The sequence below is a fragment of the Pogona vitticeps genome, chromosome 15, assembly GCF_051106095.1.
Source record: "Pogona vitticeps strain Pit_001003342236 chromosome 15, PviZW2.1, whole genome shotgun sequence".
Taxonomy (NCBI): Eukaryota; Metazoa; Chordata; class Lepidosauria; order Squamata; family Agamidae; genus Pogona; species Pogona vitticeps.
The window spans coordinates 6,897,803-6,917,500 of record NC_135797.1 but is presented as its reverse complement, the minus strand read 5'-3'; the positions used below and the strand labels follow the sequence as shown (position 1 = coordinate 6,917,500).

Sequence of the window (19,698 nt, the reverse complement as noted above, 5' to 3'; positions counted from 1 at the left end):
AAAGTGGTCTTATGGTGCGAAAAATACGGTATATATAAATGCCGCTTTGTCCTTATGGAATACATGTGTGATGCACAATAGGTATGACTATAAGTAGTCATAAATGGACACAACTGTAAAATGGAATAGTAGACAAGCTTCCATTATCTTACTGCCTTGCCACCCTGTGAGCATCCAGCAGCAATAACACTATATGAGGGGGTCCCGTGCACTGTTTTGGGTTGCTTCTGGTCATCCACTCAGCATGCCCCTGTTCTTTTGCACACGTAGTAACGTGGGAGGACTACTATCTTCATCTGTTGCGGAACTGTCAGTGGCTTTATGTTTATGTGAATCACAGCTTCCTGTGAAATCCTCTTGTGGTGGTCTCATGCATGTTTGGCAAGGCTGCTGTTGTCCCCCTTGTACAAAGAGCATGTTGCTTGCTTGACTGTGGAAGTAGTAATGGCTGCTGTGTGCATCTCTCCCTTTCAAAACAAAACAAGTCTGGATTTCTCCCTATGGCCCTCGGCTCTGCTTCCAAGGTTGCAATTCCCTCCTTTCCCCCCACCATCTTCTCTTCATCAGCTGGAGCTCAAGAAACATATTTAACACATTCAGGAAACCAAAGGGAAGCAACCGAAAAGTCCGAACCCCGAAAGGCAGGGAAGGAGTTCATCGATGGCCAAAACCAAGACTATGTCTATGGGACCAATGAAAGTCTGGGAACAAAGGCAGCCTCTGCGGGTCCTCCTGGCCCAGAAGAAGGCTCTGATGGCTCCAGAGCTCATACATGTGGTCCAGCATTGCAAGCTGGTTCCCCGGGGCATAGTAATCCTAAAGGAGATGTCTCTGTAAATGGGAAGGCTGATCTGAGTGGACGTGACCAGCTGAAAGAACTGGCTTCCAGCGTAGAGTCCAAATTTGCTTTGCTGACCAACCCGCAAGAAGAACCTGCGCAGCCTCAGTCCAAAGTTGGATATTCGCACTCCTCAGCCATGGGTGACGCTGCGGTGGAGAAAGAGTCTCCCGAATCTCCATTTGAAGTGATTGCTGACAAACTGGAATTTGATAAGGAATTCAAGGAGGTCCTTGCAAGCAGCGCCAGTGACATTGGCAGCAACTGGGTCCTGCATAACGAGCGGGAGATGCTGACGGACATTCCAGAGGACAGCGTCTGTGAGTTTCGGGCCAAGCCACGGAGTGGTGGCAGAATTCCTCCTGTTCCCGGGCTCTCGCGCCAATCCTCGGGTACCACCGCTGCCCTCGAAGAGGTCTCCAAGTGTGTCCGCGAGATGCATAGCTTCACCAATGAGCTGCTCAACTGGGATCTGATCCCCAAGGATCTGGATGACAAAGCAGAAGAGTTGGTTCGCTCGGGAGTCTCAGCGTCGCCTCCCCAAGATACCAGCACTGACCTTACGCGGTTGAAGGCCGGTATCATGGAAGTGGGGAAGGCTCCCACCCCTCATCACCCGGTCACAGTCAGCCTCCACCCAAAAAGCCGGCTGCCTCCAGAGGTCGAAGGAAAGCAGCTGGCGGTCTCTCAAGGGGCAGGTGTTGGGAAGAAGGTCGCTGTGGCCACCGCTGCCTCCGTAGAGCCAAAGCCTGACATCAGTTGGTCAAATCCTGGCCTTCCCGAAACAGTTGATGTCGACAGCTCCAGCGAGTCCGATGACACCGTCATTGAGGACGCGGCGGCAGAGATGACCTTCCGAACGGAGAAGTTGCCCGAGAGTGACAAGCCAGAAACAGAAACTGTGCAGGCAGAAGCAGGAAGGGCTTTGCACAAGATGGCTGGACTCCACCCAGAAAGCAGGGTTCCTTCCAAGAACGCGGAAGGCACTTTGGGAGCCCCTGATCACTTCAAAGCGATCCAGGCCAAGGCTGATGTTCTTCAGGGGAGCCCGCCGGCTGGATCTAAGACAGGGAGGGAACTGGGTACTTGCAGGCAGGACTTTGTCGGGAAGCAATCCAGTGCCGAAGGCCTCCCTCTTTCCCCACGAGCAGTCTCCCCGTCTCTCCCTTTAGATAAGGCGAAAACGGTGGTGTGTCCAGAGGCTGCGAAGGCCGAGGGCTTCATGGACGTCACGAAGGAGGGTTTGAAATCGGAAGGGAATGATTCCCCCGAAGACCCCGTTGAAACTTTCTCAGAGGCCGAGCTCAGGGCAGCCCGGTCTCACGTGGCGGCTCCAGACTTCCAGCGGCCGCCCCAGGCAGCTCAAGACTTTGAGCAAGAGCACCTCACGATCAAGGCCCTCAAAGAAGCCGGCCGGAAGACTGAGATGGAAAGGCAGCCCTCCTCCGCTCCGGGCCGGAGCTCTCTGCCCAGCGGGAGGGCTTCTGGGCACTACTTTCATACTATTCCGCAAGAGCCTCCAGTGCCTGCTCAGAAGTCGGCCTTGGAGAAGAGGCCCCTCTGCCTAGAGGAGGCGGTGGATGTGAAGCTGGCTCCTGGCCCTGCTGCTGCCGCCTTCGGGGCGCACGGCGTTTCCAGCAAATCTTCCCAAGGGCTCTCTCCTGAGCCTCCCCTACCACACATGATCAAAAAATTACTGGCTGGATTCTCAGGTAAACACACTCCTAAGTTGCTGCTTGTACCTTGCATCTAACTCACCAGATAATGAAAGTCACAATTTGCTTTATTTTATCTCCATGACATTATTTCTTTCCCTTACCTGTGCTACTTTCCCACCTGCCATCTCATATCTAACCAGGACTACTAAAACACTGTGTGTTTTTTTTTTTAAAAAAATCAGGCTTTCGTATCCTACAAAAGTGAGGGCGGGCACTGCAGAAAGGGATGTAGGGGCAGAAAAGTTCAAAAATCATCCTAGCTGTACAGTTGTCAGTGGTCAGATTTCAACCCAGAGATTGTAGAATCAGTTGTTGTTTTTTCCCATTTCTGTAGACCAGTAGATCCCAACCTTGAGTCCCCAGATGTTCTTAGGCTAAATCTCCCAGAAGCCTTCATCACTAGCTATGCTGGCCAGGATTTCTGGGAATTTTAATCCAAGGACGTTTGGGGACCCAAGGTGAGGAACCACTGCTGTAGCCGAAGGGCTGCCAGTTGCTCCGTGAATTCCCCATTGCCTTTTATCATAGCACGTAAGCTTCCCTTTTGGCCGATCGCATTAAAGCATCAAGAAGCCTGGCAGTCCCCATATCAAAAAGCTGGAGGTTACATTTATTTGGCATACTAGGCAAAAAGGAAAAAAAAATAATTGAAGGCAGATTTGAAGTGTTACCAGCCTTCCTGAAATAGGAAGTCGTTGGTGTCAAAGATCGAGTAATGGAATGAATATCAAACATATGGGTCATGCATGCCTACCATAGGGTTCCTCTCTTGTAAATTGTAGTCTTGAGCTCCAGTTACGTGTGGGTTGTTTTTTTATATAATGCAAGTTTTCAGAAAGCCAAGAACAAATGAGCTCTTGCAAGGATTGACTGGCAGCTCAGATTTGCAAAGCCTCTCTTATCACTGTAAATGGCTTTTGCAGAAATCTCAAGGCATCAAATGTTGTTCTTGCACAGAAAAGTCGTGTTGGTGTTACAGGAGGGCCACTATGAGCCAGGAAGTCCTCCAATTTACATTTTACCTCTGTGATGAAGGAAAATGTACTTGGTTGGCCTGAAGCAAGTAACTTCTACCATAGTTTACAAAGATGTTGTAAAGATTACCGTATTTTTCGCACCATAAGACGCACCTTTTCACCATAAAACGGGGGTGGAAAGTCTGTGCGTCTTATGGAGCGAAGAAAACAGATTATATTTTCCTGTTTTCTTCTCCTAAAAAATTGGTGCATCTTATGGAGCGAAAAATACGGTATAACAAAACACTATAGGGGCAGTGCTTTGACAATACTGTATAACATTCTGGTTATTTCAACTCCTATGGCCACCATTGTATAAAGCTTACATGCTTGTTTTGTTCCCAAAGTGAAGGCTGGAATTTGGGTGTGGGCATCAGCGTTCTCAGGTGTAGCATCTATATAATTTCAGTGTGTGGCAATACTCCCACTTGCTCATTTTTTCCTACATGGGATTATCTGCGTAGGCAGGATTATATGTGCATGTTACACCTGATCAATACAATGTACAAAAGCTCACATTCAAATATGTCTTTAGCCTTGAAAAAGGGATATGACACTTTCAGTTTTCTCTTGGGTTTGGTTTTATCATGTGTAAAGTCACTCAGAATTCATATTGATCTATTCAGTGACCAAGATTGACAATTCTCAGCACCTTACTAGGGAGAAAGCCTAAAAACAGTGGGACTTGCCTTTTTGCCTTGAGAAAAGAAGGCTGAGGGGAAGTATGATAGCACTTTTCAATTACTTGAAAGGCTGTCATTCAGAGGAGGGGCAAGATGTGTTCTCAGTCATCCCAGAGTGCAGGATACGCAACCGTGGGCTCAAGTTACAGGAAGCCAGGTTTCAGTTGAATATCAGAAAAAACTTCCTAATCGTTAGAGTAGTAAGACAGCAGAACCCATTACCCCACAAGGTGGTGAGTGCTCCATCACTGGAGGCAATCAAGAGAAACTTAGACCTGGCAGATATCCTTTGATTTATATTCCTGCATTGAGGGATGTGGTGGCGCTGCGGGTTAAACCGCAGAATCCTCTGTGCTGCAAGGTCAGAAGACCAGCAGTCGTAACATCGAGTCCATGTGACGGAGGGAGCTCCCGTCGCTTGTCCCAGCTCCTCGCCAACCTAGCAGTTCGAAAGCATGCAAATCTGAGTAGATAAATAGGTACCACCTCAGTGGGAAGGTCATGGCGTTCCGTGTCTAATCGCGCTGGCCACGTGACCACGGAAACTGTCTATGGACAAACGCTGGCTCTACGGCTTGGAGACGGGGATGAGCACCCCGCCCTCGAGTCGGACACGACTGGACTCAATGTCAAGGGGAACCTTTACCTTTATTGAGCAGGGGGTTGGACTCAGTGGCCTTATAGGCTGCTTCCAACTTCATGATTCTGTGGTTTTCTAAGTAAATATGAATAGGATTTTGCCTTTAACTGCAAAATATCCCCGCCCCCATCTAGATTCCACATAATTGTTTGAAATGACCATGACATCCATCATATCAGGAGCATATTTTGTGCTTCATTATTTTCCTTGTGTCGCTGGCTAGGATCATAGGCAAGGGGGTGAGGTGCCAAGTTGACATTTCCTAAGGAGAAAAATTGGGTAAAATGGTGCAGAATGAAATGGGCATGTAGTCATTTTTCCCCATTTTGGGATAGTGGCATGCAAGAAAATAGCCGCTTGAGGAGGAAGGGCTCTGAGCCTGAGCATATGTTTATTATGTGGGCCTAATTTTCTCCTTCATATCCGTGTTTGGGATAGAGCTGAGCTGCAGCTGAGAGGCATGTTGCTCTCCTTTCTCAATGCTCATCCTACTTCAGCAATCTTTCGCTTAAATGGTAGTCTTTGTAACCAATCTGCACTCCCTCGGACTCTACTGGGGAGGGCAAGTTGCATTTCCCAGAATGCACTGTGCCCCCATACCAGAAATAATCCATACACACAGAAATGTAGCATGTACGGATGAATCAGCAGTAGCTAACTTCAAGCTATCAAGCCATGTCTTCACTCGGTGCTTGTTTTGGCCAAAGCCAAGCCCTTCTGTTCATAGGCTGGCGTGCACAGTGTGCTGCAGAGGACTCGTGAGGATGAGAATACAGTAATAAGGTCTCTGCCCTCTGGAGATTCCAGTCCAGAACGCTGCATAAGAAAAGAGGAGAGGAAAACAGAGGTGAGGGTAAGCTTTGGCAGAAGGTGCATTCACTCCATATGGATGTCTTTGAACTTAGCTGTAAGGATCCATGCAGGAATTTTGTCAGCTTTACACTTGTCCCTCCTCGGCCTGTTTCAAAAGATACTACAGTGGTGCCTTGCTTAGCGATGTATTCGCTCAGCAATGAGGTTTTTGGAGCGATTTTGCGCTCCGTTTAGCGATGTTTCCAGTGGGGAAATTTCGCATAGCAATGTTCGGAACCTTGCTTCGCTTAGCGATGACAGTTTAGGTTCCCCTGTTTCGCTTAGCAATGTCCGTTTTTGCTATTTTAAATTGTCAAACCTACAGTTCAATGCATTCCAATGGGGGAGAAGAAAATTCACCAAAAATTAACGAAGACTCAGAACAAAGCCAAATTAAGTTTGCAAAGATTTTACAAGGTGCACTGACGATTCCAAGCATTTTAAACAGTTTTTGAACATTTTAATACACTTTAAAAATAGCAAAAACGGACCTGTCCGACCCATTGAAATGCATTGAAACCTATTCAATGTATTCCAATGGGGGAACCCCATTTCACTTAGCGATGTTTCCTATGGCGATTTTCGCCTAAGGACAGTAATCCGTTCCCATTGGAACGGATTATCCGGTTTTCAATGCATCTTTATGGGAAAACGCGTTTCACTTAGCGATGTTTTTTTTTTTTTTAACCAATTAAAATCGTTAAGCGAGGCGCCACTGTACAAGGATGCCTTTGGCACTTTTAGGAAGAACGACAGCATCTGTGAAGCCCTTCTGGTGGAGGGAGGAGCGCTAAGACGCTCTGGGCCTGATGCAGGACTGGGGAGAGTGTTCCATCTTCCTGCCGAGCTGAGCTCCCCGGGAGGCTGCGCAGCTTTTATGGCCTGCTAGGAGACAAGCACAAGGCAGAGATTCTTGGCTTGCATTCTCTTCCGGGAACGGCAGAAATGATTGACTTGGGTTTAGTTTTGGGCCATCCAGAGCTCCTGTCTTTTCAAGCCAAACTGCATGCAAATGTAGGGAGGGGGTAAATGAGAGGCAGGCCCATATTGCTTTTCTTCTCTCTGGGTCAGGGAGCAAGCAGCCTGAAACAGAGGGGGAGAGGGGGTTGCTTTATAAACTTTTATCTTTGGCAAGCTGCCTGCCGCCCCTCTCCCATCGAGAGGGCGCAGCTCCTCCCATGTTGGAACAGAGCGCACGTTGTGCTGTGTTTTAAATGCCTCTTCTGTCTGGCTCCCGGACCACTTGACTCTGGGAGGAGACGTTGCCCGAAACAAGGGCCACATGCTTTGCATGTGCCACCGCCCCAGGTTCACTCCCTGGCATCTGGAGTCCCAGGCTCATCATTTGAGGGGAGGAAACCTTCCACAGGCGTTATGTCCTCCTGGCTCCACAATCTCCACAGCACAAGAGGATCTTTCTTGTCTGAGGCCTTTGGGGAATCGTTGGCCTTCTCAATAGGGCAGGACTGAGTATGACAGATCAAATTGGTCCAGCTTAAGATAAAGCAGCTTAACCTACTCCTGTTGTATATGCATTGGTCCAAGTAGCAGTAAGTTCCAAAAGATAGCATTTGGTTTAGGGAAGAGAGAGCAAGAGTCTTGTGTTGTTTTTGCTGCAAGTGTTTTCTTTGCAAATATTAAGGCACAATGTAAGCTGAAACAAAGAGGGATAGCTGCTAAACTGCTGATGTGCCACCTTGCCTGGAAGCCCCAGATGCTTTTAGACTAGGCATCCTTCAGTCTTGAGAGACGATGGTCACGTGCTCTGAAAGAGGACTTGGAGCAGCGTCTAGTGTGGCTGAGGAGGCCAATTCAAGAGTGACCATCCCTTCCACACTGAAGACAAATACAATCTGTCCCCTGTCCAGCGCTCTGATTTTGCTGCTTTCAGGACTGCCTCTTTGCCTCGGCCTGCTGGACAAGGGTCTCTTCAAATTGGGAGAGGCCGTGATGCATCGCCTGCCTCCAGGCTGAACGCTCAGAGGTCAGGTTTTCCCATCTGTTGAGGTCCATTCTTAAGGCCTTCAGATCCCACTTGCAGATCTCCTTGTATCGCAGCTGTGGTCTCCCTCTGGGGCAATTTCCCTGCAATAATTCTCCATACAGGAGATCCTTTGGAATCCGACCATCAGCCATTCTCACGACGTGCCTCAAGCCAACGTAGACGTCGCTGTTTCAGTAATGTATACATGCTGAAAATTCCAGCTAGTTCTAGGACGACTCTATTTGGAACGTTGTCCTACCAGGTGATCCCAAAAATGCATCGGAGGCAACGCATATGGAAGGTGTTCAGCTTCCTCTCCTGCTGTGCACAAAGTGTCCAGGACTCACTGCAGGACAGGAGTGTGCTCAGGACATGGGTTCTATAGATCTGGATCTTGACATATGCCGTCAGCTTCTTATTAAGCCATACTCTCTTTGTGAGTCTAGAGAACATGGTAGCTGCTTGGTAGGTGTTTTGAAGAGCCAATTAAAAACTTGGCTCTTTAGGCAGGCCCTCCCTCCTGTCAATACTTGACTTTATTTTTTATTATAATTTTCTGTTTTCCCATATTGAGCATTACTGAATTGTTTTGGTAACTGTTTAATTTACAATGTTTAATGGAACCCGCTCGGAGTAGACTCTGTCTAAAGGGGCAGGATAGAAATCTAAAAAATTAATTAAATACATAAACAAACAAACAAACATGGTAGCTGCTTTGTCGATGCATTTATCCAGCTCGACATCTAGGGAGAGAGTGTCAGAGATCGTTGAGCCAAGGTACACAAAGTCATGGACAACCTCCAATTCTTGCATGGAGATGGTAATAGAGGGAGGTGAGTCCCTGCCCTGGCCCATGACTTGTGTTTTGTTCAGGCTGGTTGTTCATCCAAAGTCTTGGCAGGCCTTGCTAAAACGATTCCTGAGTTGTTGGAGGTCTTCAGCAGAATGGGCAACAACAGCCTGCTTGAAAACAATTAACCTTCTACAAGCCCGAATGGCCACCTCATATTAAAACTTAAAGAAATTCCTAATTATCAAGGAGCAGTTGCTTATCACTGATGTAACCCTGAGGTGAACAGAAGTTTAGCCCTCCTGCTTTGGGACGGAATGTCCAAGGTTAATTAACATTGGCTTCCGCCTGATGAAAATCTGATGAAGATTTGCCATTTAGCAGCTTCTGGAGGGAAGGACTTTTGTCTCCCAGTCCCCTGGACTGCAAGGAGAACAAACCTATCAATTCTAAAGGAAATCAACCCTGAGTGCTCACTGGAAGGACAGATCCTGAAGCTGAGGCTCCAGTACTTTGGCCATCTCGTGAGAAGAGAAGACTCCCTGGAAAAGACCTTGATGTTAGGAAGGTGTGACGGCAAGAGGAGAAGGGGAAGGCAGAGGACGAGGTGGTTGGACAGGGTCTGCGAAGCAAGCAACATGAAATTGACACAACTCCGGGAAGCAGTGGAAGACGGGAGGGCCTGGCATGCTCTGGTCCATGGGGTCACGAAGAGTCGGACACGACTAAATGACGACATTGCTGGGCTGGATTACAGATTCAGACACAGAATTCCTGTTGAAATTGATGGGGCAAGTTGGCCGTGGCAGAAGTCCCACTGGCTTCAGTGGAATCACTCTGGAGCCATTCCAGTCCAACTGTGATGACCAACCCAGGTTCTCGCAGTCCTCCTAGCACAGAAGAGATGGGGCTGAGCAGAGCTTGCTTCTTTAATACGGGGCTTGGCTGCAAGACTGTCTTCCTGCTAATCATGAAGCAGGGCAGGTATTTGGGCTAAGAGAGGCAGGGGATGACTTCGTCATGCTCTCTGCTGTTTATCCCAATTATTCTCCTTCCCTAAACCCCCACATTTACACACCATATTATGTTTTTAGCCAGCATTCACTGAGTGTCTTTGAATTTTGTTTCATGGCCAAGGGGGACTGGCAATTTTTAATTATTATTCTGTTAGTGGCAGTGGAGATTCTGAGGATGCGAAAATGCAGGCAGCCTTGTTTTTCCTCATCAGCCTGGGCGCTCCCAGAGCTCATGAAAAATTCAAGCAAAATTCAGCAGGATGCAGGGAAGCCAACCAAAGACTTCCCAGCAGCAGGCTGGTAAAACAGAGAGAGAACGCAATGAAATGGAAGCGAATCAGAGCTTGGTTGGGGGGGGGGGGAGGAGATGCAGGCACTTTTATTCACCTTGCCATTATTAGACGTTGATTATTATTTATTCATCATCCCTGATGTGTTTTCCTCAGAGGCATCTTCAGTGGGAGATGCCAAGATGAGGATGTCATTGCCAATGCAGGCGTGCCAACATGCGTAGCTTCTGACATGGTGTCCCACCTCCTTTTTTTGCTTTGACCTTGCTCTGAGTTTGTGAACTGGGTTTTCTTCTGCATTTTTTAAAATCCCAAAGACTCATTTTTGGCTCCTTTGACAATTACAGTCGTGCCTCGCTTGACGACATTTATCCATTCCAGCGAAATCACTGTAGACCGAAATCATCGTCAAGCGGGGGGAACCAATTGAAAACCACTCAATGCATTCCAATGGCTAAATACCTAATCGTCCAGCGATCCTCCATCGGGCAGCTATTTTCCAGTGCCTGTCTTGCGAAAAATCCGTCCTAAAAACAGCGGGGAGCCATTTTGCACAGCGGGCGGCCATTTTGAGAGCTGCCGCTCAGCTGTTTTTAAACCATCGTTAAGCAAAAAATCGGTTCTCGAAGCAGGGAACCAATCATCGTAAAGCGATTTTCTCCCATTAAAACATTGTTTTGCGATCGCAAAAACCTCATCGTCAAGCAGATTCGTCGTTTAATGAGGTAATCATTAAGCGAGGCACCACTGTATTTCACTGTAGAGTTGGCGGGGGGGGGAGGCGAGAGGAGGTGACTTAGCTAAGCTGTTGCTGCAGAATTTCCCCGAGACACACATGCATCTCTCCGTCTTCCTTTTCCCTGACTCCACCCCACCATTTCTCAAAGCAGGTTCTCTTCTGAACCCATTGCCTGCTCTCATTCAGCTCACCCGAGAGCCCACAGGAAAGCAGAAGGACTGCATTGGCTTCTTCCTCAAATACAGTGATGCCTCGCAAAACGAAATTAATTTGTTCCATGAGTAGTGTCATATTGCGAAAATTTCGTCTTGCGAAGCGCGGTACTAACGGTTTTGCGATTTAAAACAAATCCAAAAAAGGAAAAAAAATTCATCTTGCGAAGCGTGGCCATAAAAAAATTCATCTTGCAAGCCACCAAAAAATCGCAAAACGCTTTCGTCTTGCGAGTTTTTCATTGCATGAGGCATTCGACTTGCGAGGTATCACTGTATATAAATGCATTTACTCACTGCAAGTATGTGTCTGTGGATGGCGTTCGGGGCCTTTATTTCTATTATTTATCTGCCGCCTGTCTCCTCTCGGGGGGCCCAGGATGGCTCACATATGCTGTATGATAGTCAGCTGGTTTTAAATACCATGTATATACTGTATTAAAAGCCAATTAAACATATACAAACATTAAAAACCAGAGATATGTATGTAAATTACTGTATATCCCAGATGTGTCCAGGGGGTAGCATGGGGCTTGTTCAGGCCTGGCCGCTCCGCCTGCTTTTGTCCTCCGGTGTGGATTTGTGAAACCAAGCCTTCTTCCTTAGCCACATCGCCTATTATGGGCTGGCTAAGAAGAAGAAGAAGCCACAGTGTGTGGATTTCTGTGACCTCATACCTGTGCCTACAAGCTACAAATCTGAAGGAAAAGTGTAGCCTTCCCTCTTATAGGGGTAGCAGAAGCCTCTTCATAGAGTTGGATGGATACGGCAGGTCCAAATTGAGCCGTGGACGCCTGCTCTCTCCGAATGCCAGTGTTCACTGGGGTTGATGTGTATATTTTCAAACCCAGGCGTTCTTAAGGCTCCAGAAGTGACTGTGCTTGCTCTCTACATGTTTCCCTTTTTGTGTGGGCTGCCCATCTGTTACCAAAAGACAGCTTGGCTACAACCTCGCCGTTGTTCCTTGACTGTAGGGGATGTATATTACTAATGGTGGAGCAGACGGTCGTTAAATACTCTAGACCAGAAGAGGAATCATTCAGGGCTTGTGGGTTAACCCGGAGTAAGCTCTTGTAGAGAAGAAACACAACCTCCATTATGTTCTAGTGCTCCGATTTCTGGGTTTGAAATGGTTTAAATCTTTTTGCATTCAGCTTTGATCAGCTTACTAGGAATTCTGTCAAACACCAAAACAGATCCCAGAAACCAGAGATCCGTTCACTACTGACCTGAGCTGCAGATAATGCACTGAAGTCCTTAGACCCCCCCCTCCGAAGTCAACAGGAGGGGTGTGCATGTTCTGAGTTATCCGGGAACGCCATTTGCCCTCATCCTGGATCCTCTTTGAGCTGCTACCACCACTACCTACAAACTGGAAGAATGCTTGGCTTTGCAGGGTACAAACGTCTGGTCGTGTGGATGGCTTTTAAATATATTTATATCTTTAACCTGCCTTTGTCCTTGTTTGTTTCATTTGTTTTAAATTACAATAAGTGAGAATATGCCGTTTGCAGGCTTCTGGATCAACTAAGCTGTATAAATAGTTAATTGTTCTATAAAAGATGCTCCCCGGTCTGCCCTCTGGCTGTTTGGCGCTTCAGCTTCCATGATCCTTCACCATTTTAACTGGGGCTGAAACCTATTGGGGAGGACTGAGCTAGTGTTTGACAGTCTAGGGGGGGCAAGAGAGTCTCTTTCAGAAGCCCTATGATTTTTATCTCAAAGGTTTGATTTTCGTACTGCTTTAGATTACAGTTGGTTAGAGATTCTGGGGGTTGCAGTCTGAGGATTGCTGTTTATTCTTGTTTGCCCACCTGTCTCTACCTCAGGTGGCAACTGAACCTAGAGAAGGGATTTATTTGGCTGTCTAGCCATCCTGCCCAATGACCGCTGGCATCTTTATGCTTGTTTTCCCCCTTTCGTAGTGCATGACCTGATCTTCTGGCGGGATGTGAAAAAGACAGGCCTCGTCTTCAGCACGACGTTGATCTTGCTCCTCTCCTTGGCCGCCTTCAGCGTCATCAGCGTCGTCTCGTACCTCATCCTGGCACTCCTCTCGGTCACCATCAGCTTCCGAGTCTACAAGTCCGTCATCCAGGCCATACAGAAATCTGAAGATGGACATCCATTCAAGTAAGTGGACATGGCCCAAGTCATCTGTCATCCTCAGCTTTCACTTTCCGGAAAACTTTATTGTCTTCCCTGCTTACCGATAGCTCTTCTGAATCCTGGGCAAAAAAAGGGTTCTTTCTTCACCTGTTGCCTCTCTTGTAATTTAACTTAAGGGCAGTGAACCTTTTTTCACCGAAAGGTCAAATTCAATTTCAAGAAATTTTTTCTGGAGCTACATTTCATTGGGGGTAAATCAGGGCCAAGGGCAACAGGCACCCGGAATAACTACCGATTTCATCTTAAAGCCCTTGCAGTCTATAATGAAGCCTCTTGGAAAAGCATTTTAATACATAAATAAAAGGTCCATGTTTTAAAAGCAAGGGGAAACAAAAGCAGGAAAACCTCCATATGAAGTCATGAGAAGGGGGCATCAAGGGAATTCCCCTGGGGGCTGTATTCCACCCTAGGACCCAAATTTCCTTGGCTAGGATTCGAAGGGTTGAGTCAAGAAGAGCACAACGTTTTTGTCTGTCTGCTTGTTGCTTAGCAGTGATCTTTCTCCCTCTGTATGCACACTGTAACAGCAATGAAAAAAAATGCAGTAGAAGTCAATATCTGCTTATTGACAGGTATTTGCATTTCTGAGTTTCAGGATTCTAGAGTTCTTCTTGTGCAGAAAGATTGCTTCTGCTTGCCAAAGAGCAGTTTACTCCAAAACATATTGGCTGTTTTAGAAACATCTTTTTTTTTCTTAAACTACAACATAAATATAAAATACATAAACCAAAATACAAATCGACTGTGTTCCCCACCACCATAGACAGGACCTCTTGCGGTAATCCTCTTCTTCCTCTATCTTTATTCTTCTTTTTCCTTTATTATCCTCCAGAACTGCATTGATTCTTGATTTGGAGCTTTCCCTTTTCCTTTTGTTAGCACATGTTCAAGAAATCTGCCCCATACAGTGGACCCCTGACTTATGAAGCTCCCTACTTAAGAAAATTTCGAGGTACAAAAAGCTCCAGCCGCAAAATTTTGGTTCAACGTGCGGCCGGAGCTTCGACCTATGAAAGGCAGGGGGAATGGGCGGGAAATTCAAAGCCACCTCTGCTGCCCTCTGCCTCCCGTCCCCGTTGCCCTCTGCCTACTGTCCCCACGGGGACAGGAGGCAGAGGGCAACGGGGATGGGGGACAGCTTAAAATCCATTATTTTGATGTTGTTGCATCTTGAGTTATTTTCCAAATAAACCACTTTCTTTTGCAAATCATCTATCTTCTGTTGTTGTGCCTTTGTTTTCCCTTCATTCTGTTTTGATAAATCTTCCATTTGCTTTACTCTGTCCTCCATTTTTGCTATGCTTGCCTTCATCCCCTGGACTGCTTTCATGTCCTTTCCCATCTGTTGACATTCCTTCACTAAAGAGTCCAGTTTGGAAATAGCCTGTTCCAGTTTTTTGATCAATCTGGCATGGTATAATCTTTTGCCAGATCATTCACACAAATTGTTAATTCAGCAGTCTTTTTTCCATGCTAGCTTCGATAAGACTGCTCAGAGAGGTATCTCTCCCCCCCCCCCCACCCCTTTCTAGCAGCTACCCGAGTCTCTTTAGAAACTTATTTAGGAGCGGGGATTTCACTTCTATTTGTCTTAAGCATTTGAGACTGTGATCTGACAGTTTTTTCTCTGACGGCTCTCGTGTCCAACTTTTAGAACTCTATTTTTTCTCATAAGCAAAGCAAAAGATTCATAGCACAGGAAACCAAAGTAGAAACATCTGTTAACCTTCTTCAGAACCCTTTTTGTCTTAATCCCTCTTGTCAGGTTCGCCCTGCTTAGTCCTCCACAGAGAGAGAGAGAGAGAGAGAGAGAGAGATGCACACACGTATTGTCTCCCTCCAACACAGGTAGCTAGACTTCACAGCTGTCTCCAGTCTCCATCGGGCCCAACTGTGGTCTTCCTAAGGATGTATTCTTGTCAACTTAGCAAAGAAAAATAAACCACCCAAACCATATTGGTTGATGCCACTGTGCAAAAACACAGTTGGCAGCCTCCGGTTTGGCTGAGCTGAACGTCAGATAAACTGGGCTTCTGTAAGCCAGTAACTGGCTGAAGTCCCGTTGGTTTCTTTGACTCTGCCTTCTGTAGGGCTCAGCCTGGCTCTAAGCCAGTGTTTTGAAAAAGGCAGTCCTTGTGGGGCATTCCCTCCCTTTAACCCTGAATGGGTGGCGCAGGGCCGTGCCCACTGGGAGGACAAGCCTGCCCTTTTGCTGCTGGAGAAAAGACCACGCAGAACCTTTTGCCCAGCTCTGTCGGTTGCTTCGGAAGACGGTCCCCTAGTTGGGAGAATTAAGGAATTTTAGCTTAACGCCCAGATGGAGGCCACGTGCCTGACAGCAGTGGGGGACCTCCATCCTGGCACCCTGCACCCGAGGCTGTGCCCTGGCCCCTTCGCCTCTCCCAGCAGCTTCCCCTCCATGCTTCACGAGTGATGCAAGAAGAGATTGTGTTTCTCTGTCTGTTGCCGTCTTGCCCTGTCCTCCTACGCAGCCCTGGGGAAAGAAGGCTCGCTACCAGCTTCCGCTTTTGTTTGTGGTCTCGCCAACAGAGGATCCCCAGGCGTTACTGATATCTTGAGCCGAGAAGCAAAAGCGGTGCTTGTTGTCCTCCATGTGTCCTTCCCTCCTCTTTTTCCTTCCCAGGAGCTACCTGGACCTGGACATCACACTCTCCTCCGAGGCTTTCCACAACTACGTCAGCTCTGCGATGGGGCATGTGAATCGGGCTCTGAAGCTCATCATGCGCCTCTTCTTGGTGGAGGACCTGGTGGATTCCTTGAAGGTAAGTGTGGGCCCAGATTCATCCGTTGCCCTATGAGGAGGGTTCCTCTTGGGTCGTCATTGAGGGGCAGATCTTTCACTTGGGGAAAAAACACCAGCTGTGATACGGCATGGCGCTTTAAGCCCTTGAGCAGGGGAATAGGAGGGTCACCTGCCCGGTATCAAAAACAGCAGCCCCCTTTTCTCCATGGCTGAATCCAGCCGTCCCATTTGTCCTTATGTCTTGGCATAAGAAGAAGGGAAAAAAAAAACGCTTGCCTGCTGCTCCCATCAGTCTCAGCCAGCTTAGCCAGCCATAAAGAAGTCTGGGAGTTGTAGGCCAAGAAAGGTGGAGCTTCCGTATCATGAACTGGGCCTTCGGCTACTCCCCTGCAGCTCTTGTGGAAAGAGGAGAGGGGAGGACAGACGGAGCTGACCCCCGTAGAAGCATGTTGCTCTTGTCTCTGCCCCTCACCTGATCTGTCTTCACGTGCCCGCCTCAACATGGCTGCAGAGGTTGAGCTCTCCTTACCCTCCTCCCAGCTGTTAGCAAAAGATACCGGTTATTGGTTCAGTCCTGCTGGCCCAGACGACAGCAACTCAAAGCATCAGGGCCTTGGCAAGGATCTCTAAGGGGCAGCATCCAGGAAAGTGCTATGGATGCCGCAGCAAGCCCAGGGATCTTGGCCATCAGAGAGCTCTGGACAGCATAGCTTCATCTGCTGTGCAGCCTTACTAGTGCCATGCAGTGGGAAACGAGTTCCTGGGAGAGCCTGCTAACCATCTCCTGTCCTGCCTTTGCCCACAGCTGGCAGTCGTCATGTGGCTGATGACCTACGTTGGGGCCATCTTCAACGGGATCACCCTTCTCATCCTGGGTAAGACGGCAGAACTGTGGAGTGATGTTTGGCAGGTGACCCTTTTTTTACCAATGCAGTCATCACGTGTTAGCCTTCCTAAATCAGATGGAAAGGCTTTCTCTCATGCAATGGGCTGATAGGGTTGCTTCCAGAAAACCCAGGAGATGTGAAAACCTTAATTTCCCAACGTTTCTTATTTTATTTCATTTATTAACAAAATTACATCCTATGCTCTCTTCTTTCCATGTTTTTGCTTCTGCAACACGGTATGTCAGAGAGAACATAGTTAGCCCAAGGTCACCTGCTCAATGAGGACTAGAATCTAGATCTCAAATTCCCTAACCCTTATATGTGCTGTTTGTCCATCAGCGACCTGCCTTCTCAAAACCCTGGTCCCATTTGGCAGACATGGTTAAGAGTCGCTGGTTGTTGTCCTCCATAAACGTATCTAATCTTATTCTAAAGCCACATGAGCTTTAAAGATGTCGCTATGCCACATACTATGTTGGTGTGTTCCATTATACCATCTGATTTACAGACCTTAAAGGCTGTTGGGGTCTTGATGAAGAGCTCTATCTGTCATTTGCCTGTTGTGCTGTTTTAAGAACCTTGCTCATCTAATCAGGCAGCATTTCTCATTACCCCATCTTTCTCCTTAAAAAAATACCCAAGGCAGATTACATCTGAAGGACAGCAGAAATGGGGCCAGCCTGGCCTCCAGTGGGAGGGAGTTCCAGAGTCTGGGAGCAGCCACTGAGAAGGCCCCTCTCCTGTGTCCCCCCCCCCAAATGCCCCCGTGAGGGTTGCCGGGACCCAAGAGAAAGGCCTCTCCTGATGATCTTAGCACCCAAGTCAGCTCAGAATGGGAGATAAGACTCTTTGAGAGAGCTTCGACCCAAAGCCATTTAGGGCTTGATAGTTAAGACCAGCACTTTGAATTCTGCCAGTGAAGCTGCTGTAGTGGGGGAGTAATATGCTCCGTGTAGCCGTCCCCAGGTTAGCAATCTGGTTGCTGCATTCTGGACCTGCTGAAGTTTCCTGACACTTCCTGTAGGCAGCTTCACGTAGAGCATATTATAGAAATCCAGCCAGGATGCAACTAAGGCATGTGTCACTGTGTGGCCAAATTAGACCTCTCCACTAGTTACAGCTGCGCAAAGGCACTCTGGCCCACTGCTGAAACCTGAACATCGAGGCTTGGAGAGGAATCCAGGAGGGGCACCCCCAAGCAGGCTGCAAGCCTGTTTCTTGGTCTGCCTTTCCACTGACCGGGAGAACCTCATCCAGTTCATCCCTGATAGTAGACACTGAACTAGAGGTGAAACAGCTTCCAAGGAGAGGCAGAGTTCGGTGTTCATCCGCATACTGGTGGCACTGAACCCCAAAACTCCAGGCAGCCTCTTCCAGCGGTTTCATGTAGTTGTTAAAACAACATAGGAGGCCAAACAGAACCCTGAGGGACCCCACAGGCCAGCAGCCAGGGTTTCAAAGATAGGATCCCAGCGTTGCCCTGTATAAAACAGAAATGTCTAAAAGCATCTCTTGAGGGAGCTGGCCTGCCGCTTCCAGCAGCCCCAGCCAGCATAACCAATGGCTGGGAATACTGGGACTTGTAGTCCAGCTCCATCCATAGATGGGACTTCCTTTCGCCATCCCTACTTTAAAACATGCCAGGCTGCCTCTCAGTAAAATTGGAGCGCCATTCCTGTTATCCTCCTGGGTTCTTGGTCGACCCCAGGATCTCTGTGGGGGCCTAATGACCTCTATTGTCTCATTGCAGGGGAATTGCTTGTTTTCAGCGTCCCGGTTGTTTATGAGAAGTACAAGGTGAGTCACTTTACATCTTGGCTTGTGAGACCTTGAGCAACAAGGTTGGGGTGTTATGCGGGATTTTTTATTATTATTATTTTAATGGAAAGGCTGACTTCATCCTGCTGAGCAAGAGTCAAAGGGCTGACTCATAAAGGATTGCCGTGGGGGTTATCTCCCTGTACCTGGAACCCCATGACCTTTGAGTTACAGAATGCCATGGGACGGTCTAAGGTGGGCATTGACAGCCCCCCCCCCAGGTGTGATCTGATCTTTTACTTTGAAAGGTTTCCCTCTTTTGGAGAGTCACCAGGAGAGCTGGGGGGGTGGAGGGAGAGAAGGTTAAAGGATGAGAGAGTGATAGAAAGAGGCTTTTGCATCGGTAAGAGGCGGGCTGTGACTAAAACACAGGACAATCACAGATGGCTTTGTTGGGCTTCCATCTGATCTCTCCAACTTCTCTGTTTTCAGACTCAGATCGACCATTATGTTGGGATTGCCCGGGATCAGATCAAGTCAATTGTGACCAAGTGAGTCTCTTCCAACTGCTTGAGGGCCTTGCTGCTCTTCCGTCTCCACAGGAAGCCACTAGCCTTCCTCCCAGACTTTGAAGCCAAGGTCACAGAGCCACTCATCCCTCACCCCCTCCCCGGATAAAAGTATGGGACAACTGCAGTAGGGAGTGATCTGGCAGCCAAGGGGGGAACAAAGCCATGTTCCTACTTATGTATCAGCCAGCATTGCTCCCTGGAACACCTTTAACGCTGTGTCGGGGAGGTGTGATTACACTCATGATATTTTGACTGGTTTTGTTACCCAGTAGCACCTATGATATCAGAGGTATCACCCTGAAATTGAAAGGGCTTTGACAGGTTTATCCCTCCTCTTTGACATAGAGAGGTCTAATTAAGAATAATTATTGTTGTTTTAGGCTTCCGTTAGGAGCAGGGCAATTGGAAATATCCAGAAGCTTACCGGATCCAAAAGTGAAAGTAACTCCCGGTTTTGAAACAACACAGTCCTTAGTTTAATTAGCTGTACACTTCCCTTATCCTTCTCTTCAAGGATTTATGTAACAAAAAATAGTCTTCTAAAAGAAGATATGCATTTTAATAGCTTTTTACCTTGCTGGGCGATACAGAGGTTCGCTCCTAGCTGGTCATTCCCCCCGAGCGGAAGTGACGTCTCCTTCTTTAAAAAGCAGGCAGGCACCCAGTCCTTGTGCTGTCACTCCCGAACACGAGGCCTGTTTCTACTGGCTTCTAGTTGTGTGGCTCTTTTTGGGGCATACACGTTGGCCAGCGGTTTGTCTTGTGCCCCT

At 47.8% G+C, this 19,698-nt stretch overlaps 1 protein-coding gene across 3 annotated transcripts in view; it reads left to right on the top strand.

Moving 5' to 3' along the window:
- The window catches only part of RTN3 (reticulon 3), a 52,560-nt gene that overhangs the window by 29,536 nt on the left and 3,326 nt on the right, over positions 1 to 19,698 (top strand). For 2 of the 3 annotated variants that reach the window (XM_078381961.1, XM_078381960.1), the window contains 5 exons: positions 12,704 to 12,911; positions 15,592 to 15,730; positions 16,517 to 16,586; positions 18,349 to 18,395; positions 18,849 to 18,907. In XM_078381961.1, coding sequence (XP_078238087.1) covers positions 12,704 to 12,911; positions 15,592 to 15,730; positions 16,517 to 16,586; positions 18,349 to 18,395; positions 18,849 to 18,907 — 523 coding nt within the window. Of the gene's footprint in view, positions 1 to 567; positions 2,551 to 12,703; positions 12,912 to 15,591; positions 15,731 to 16,516; positions 16,587 to 18,348; positions 18,396 to 18,848; positions 18,908 to 19,698 lie in introns of all 3 variants that reach the window. The other variant, XM_078381959.1, reaches the window with a different exon arrangement.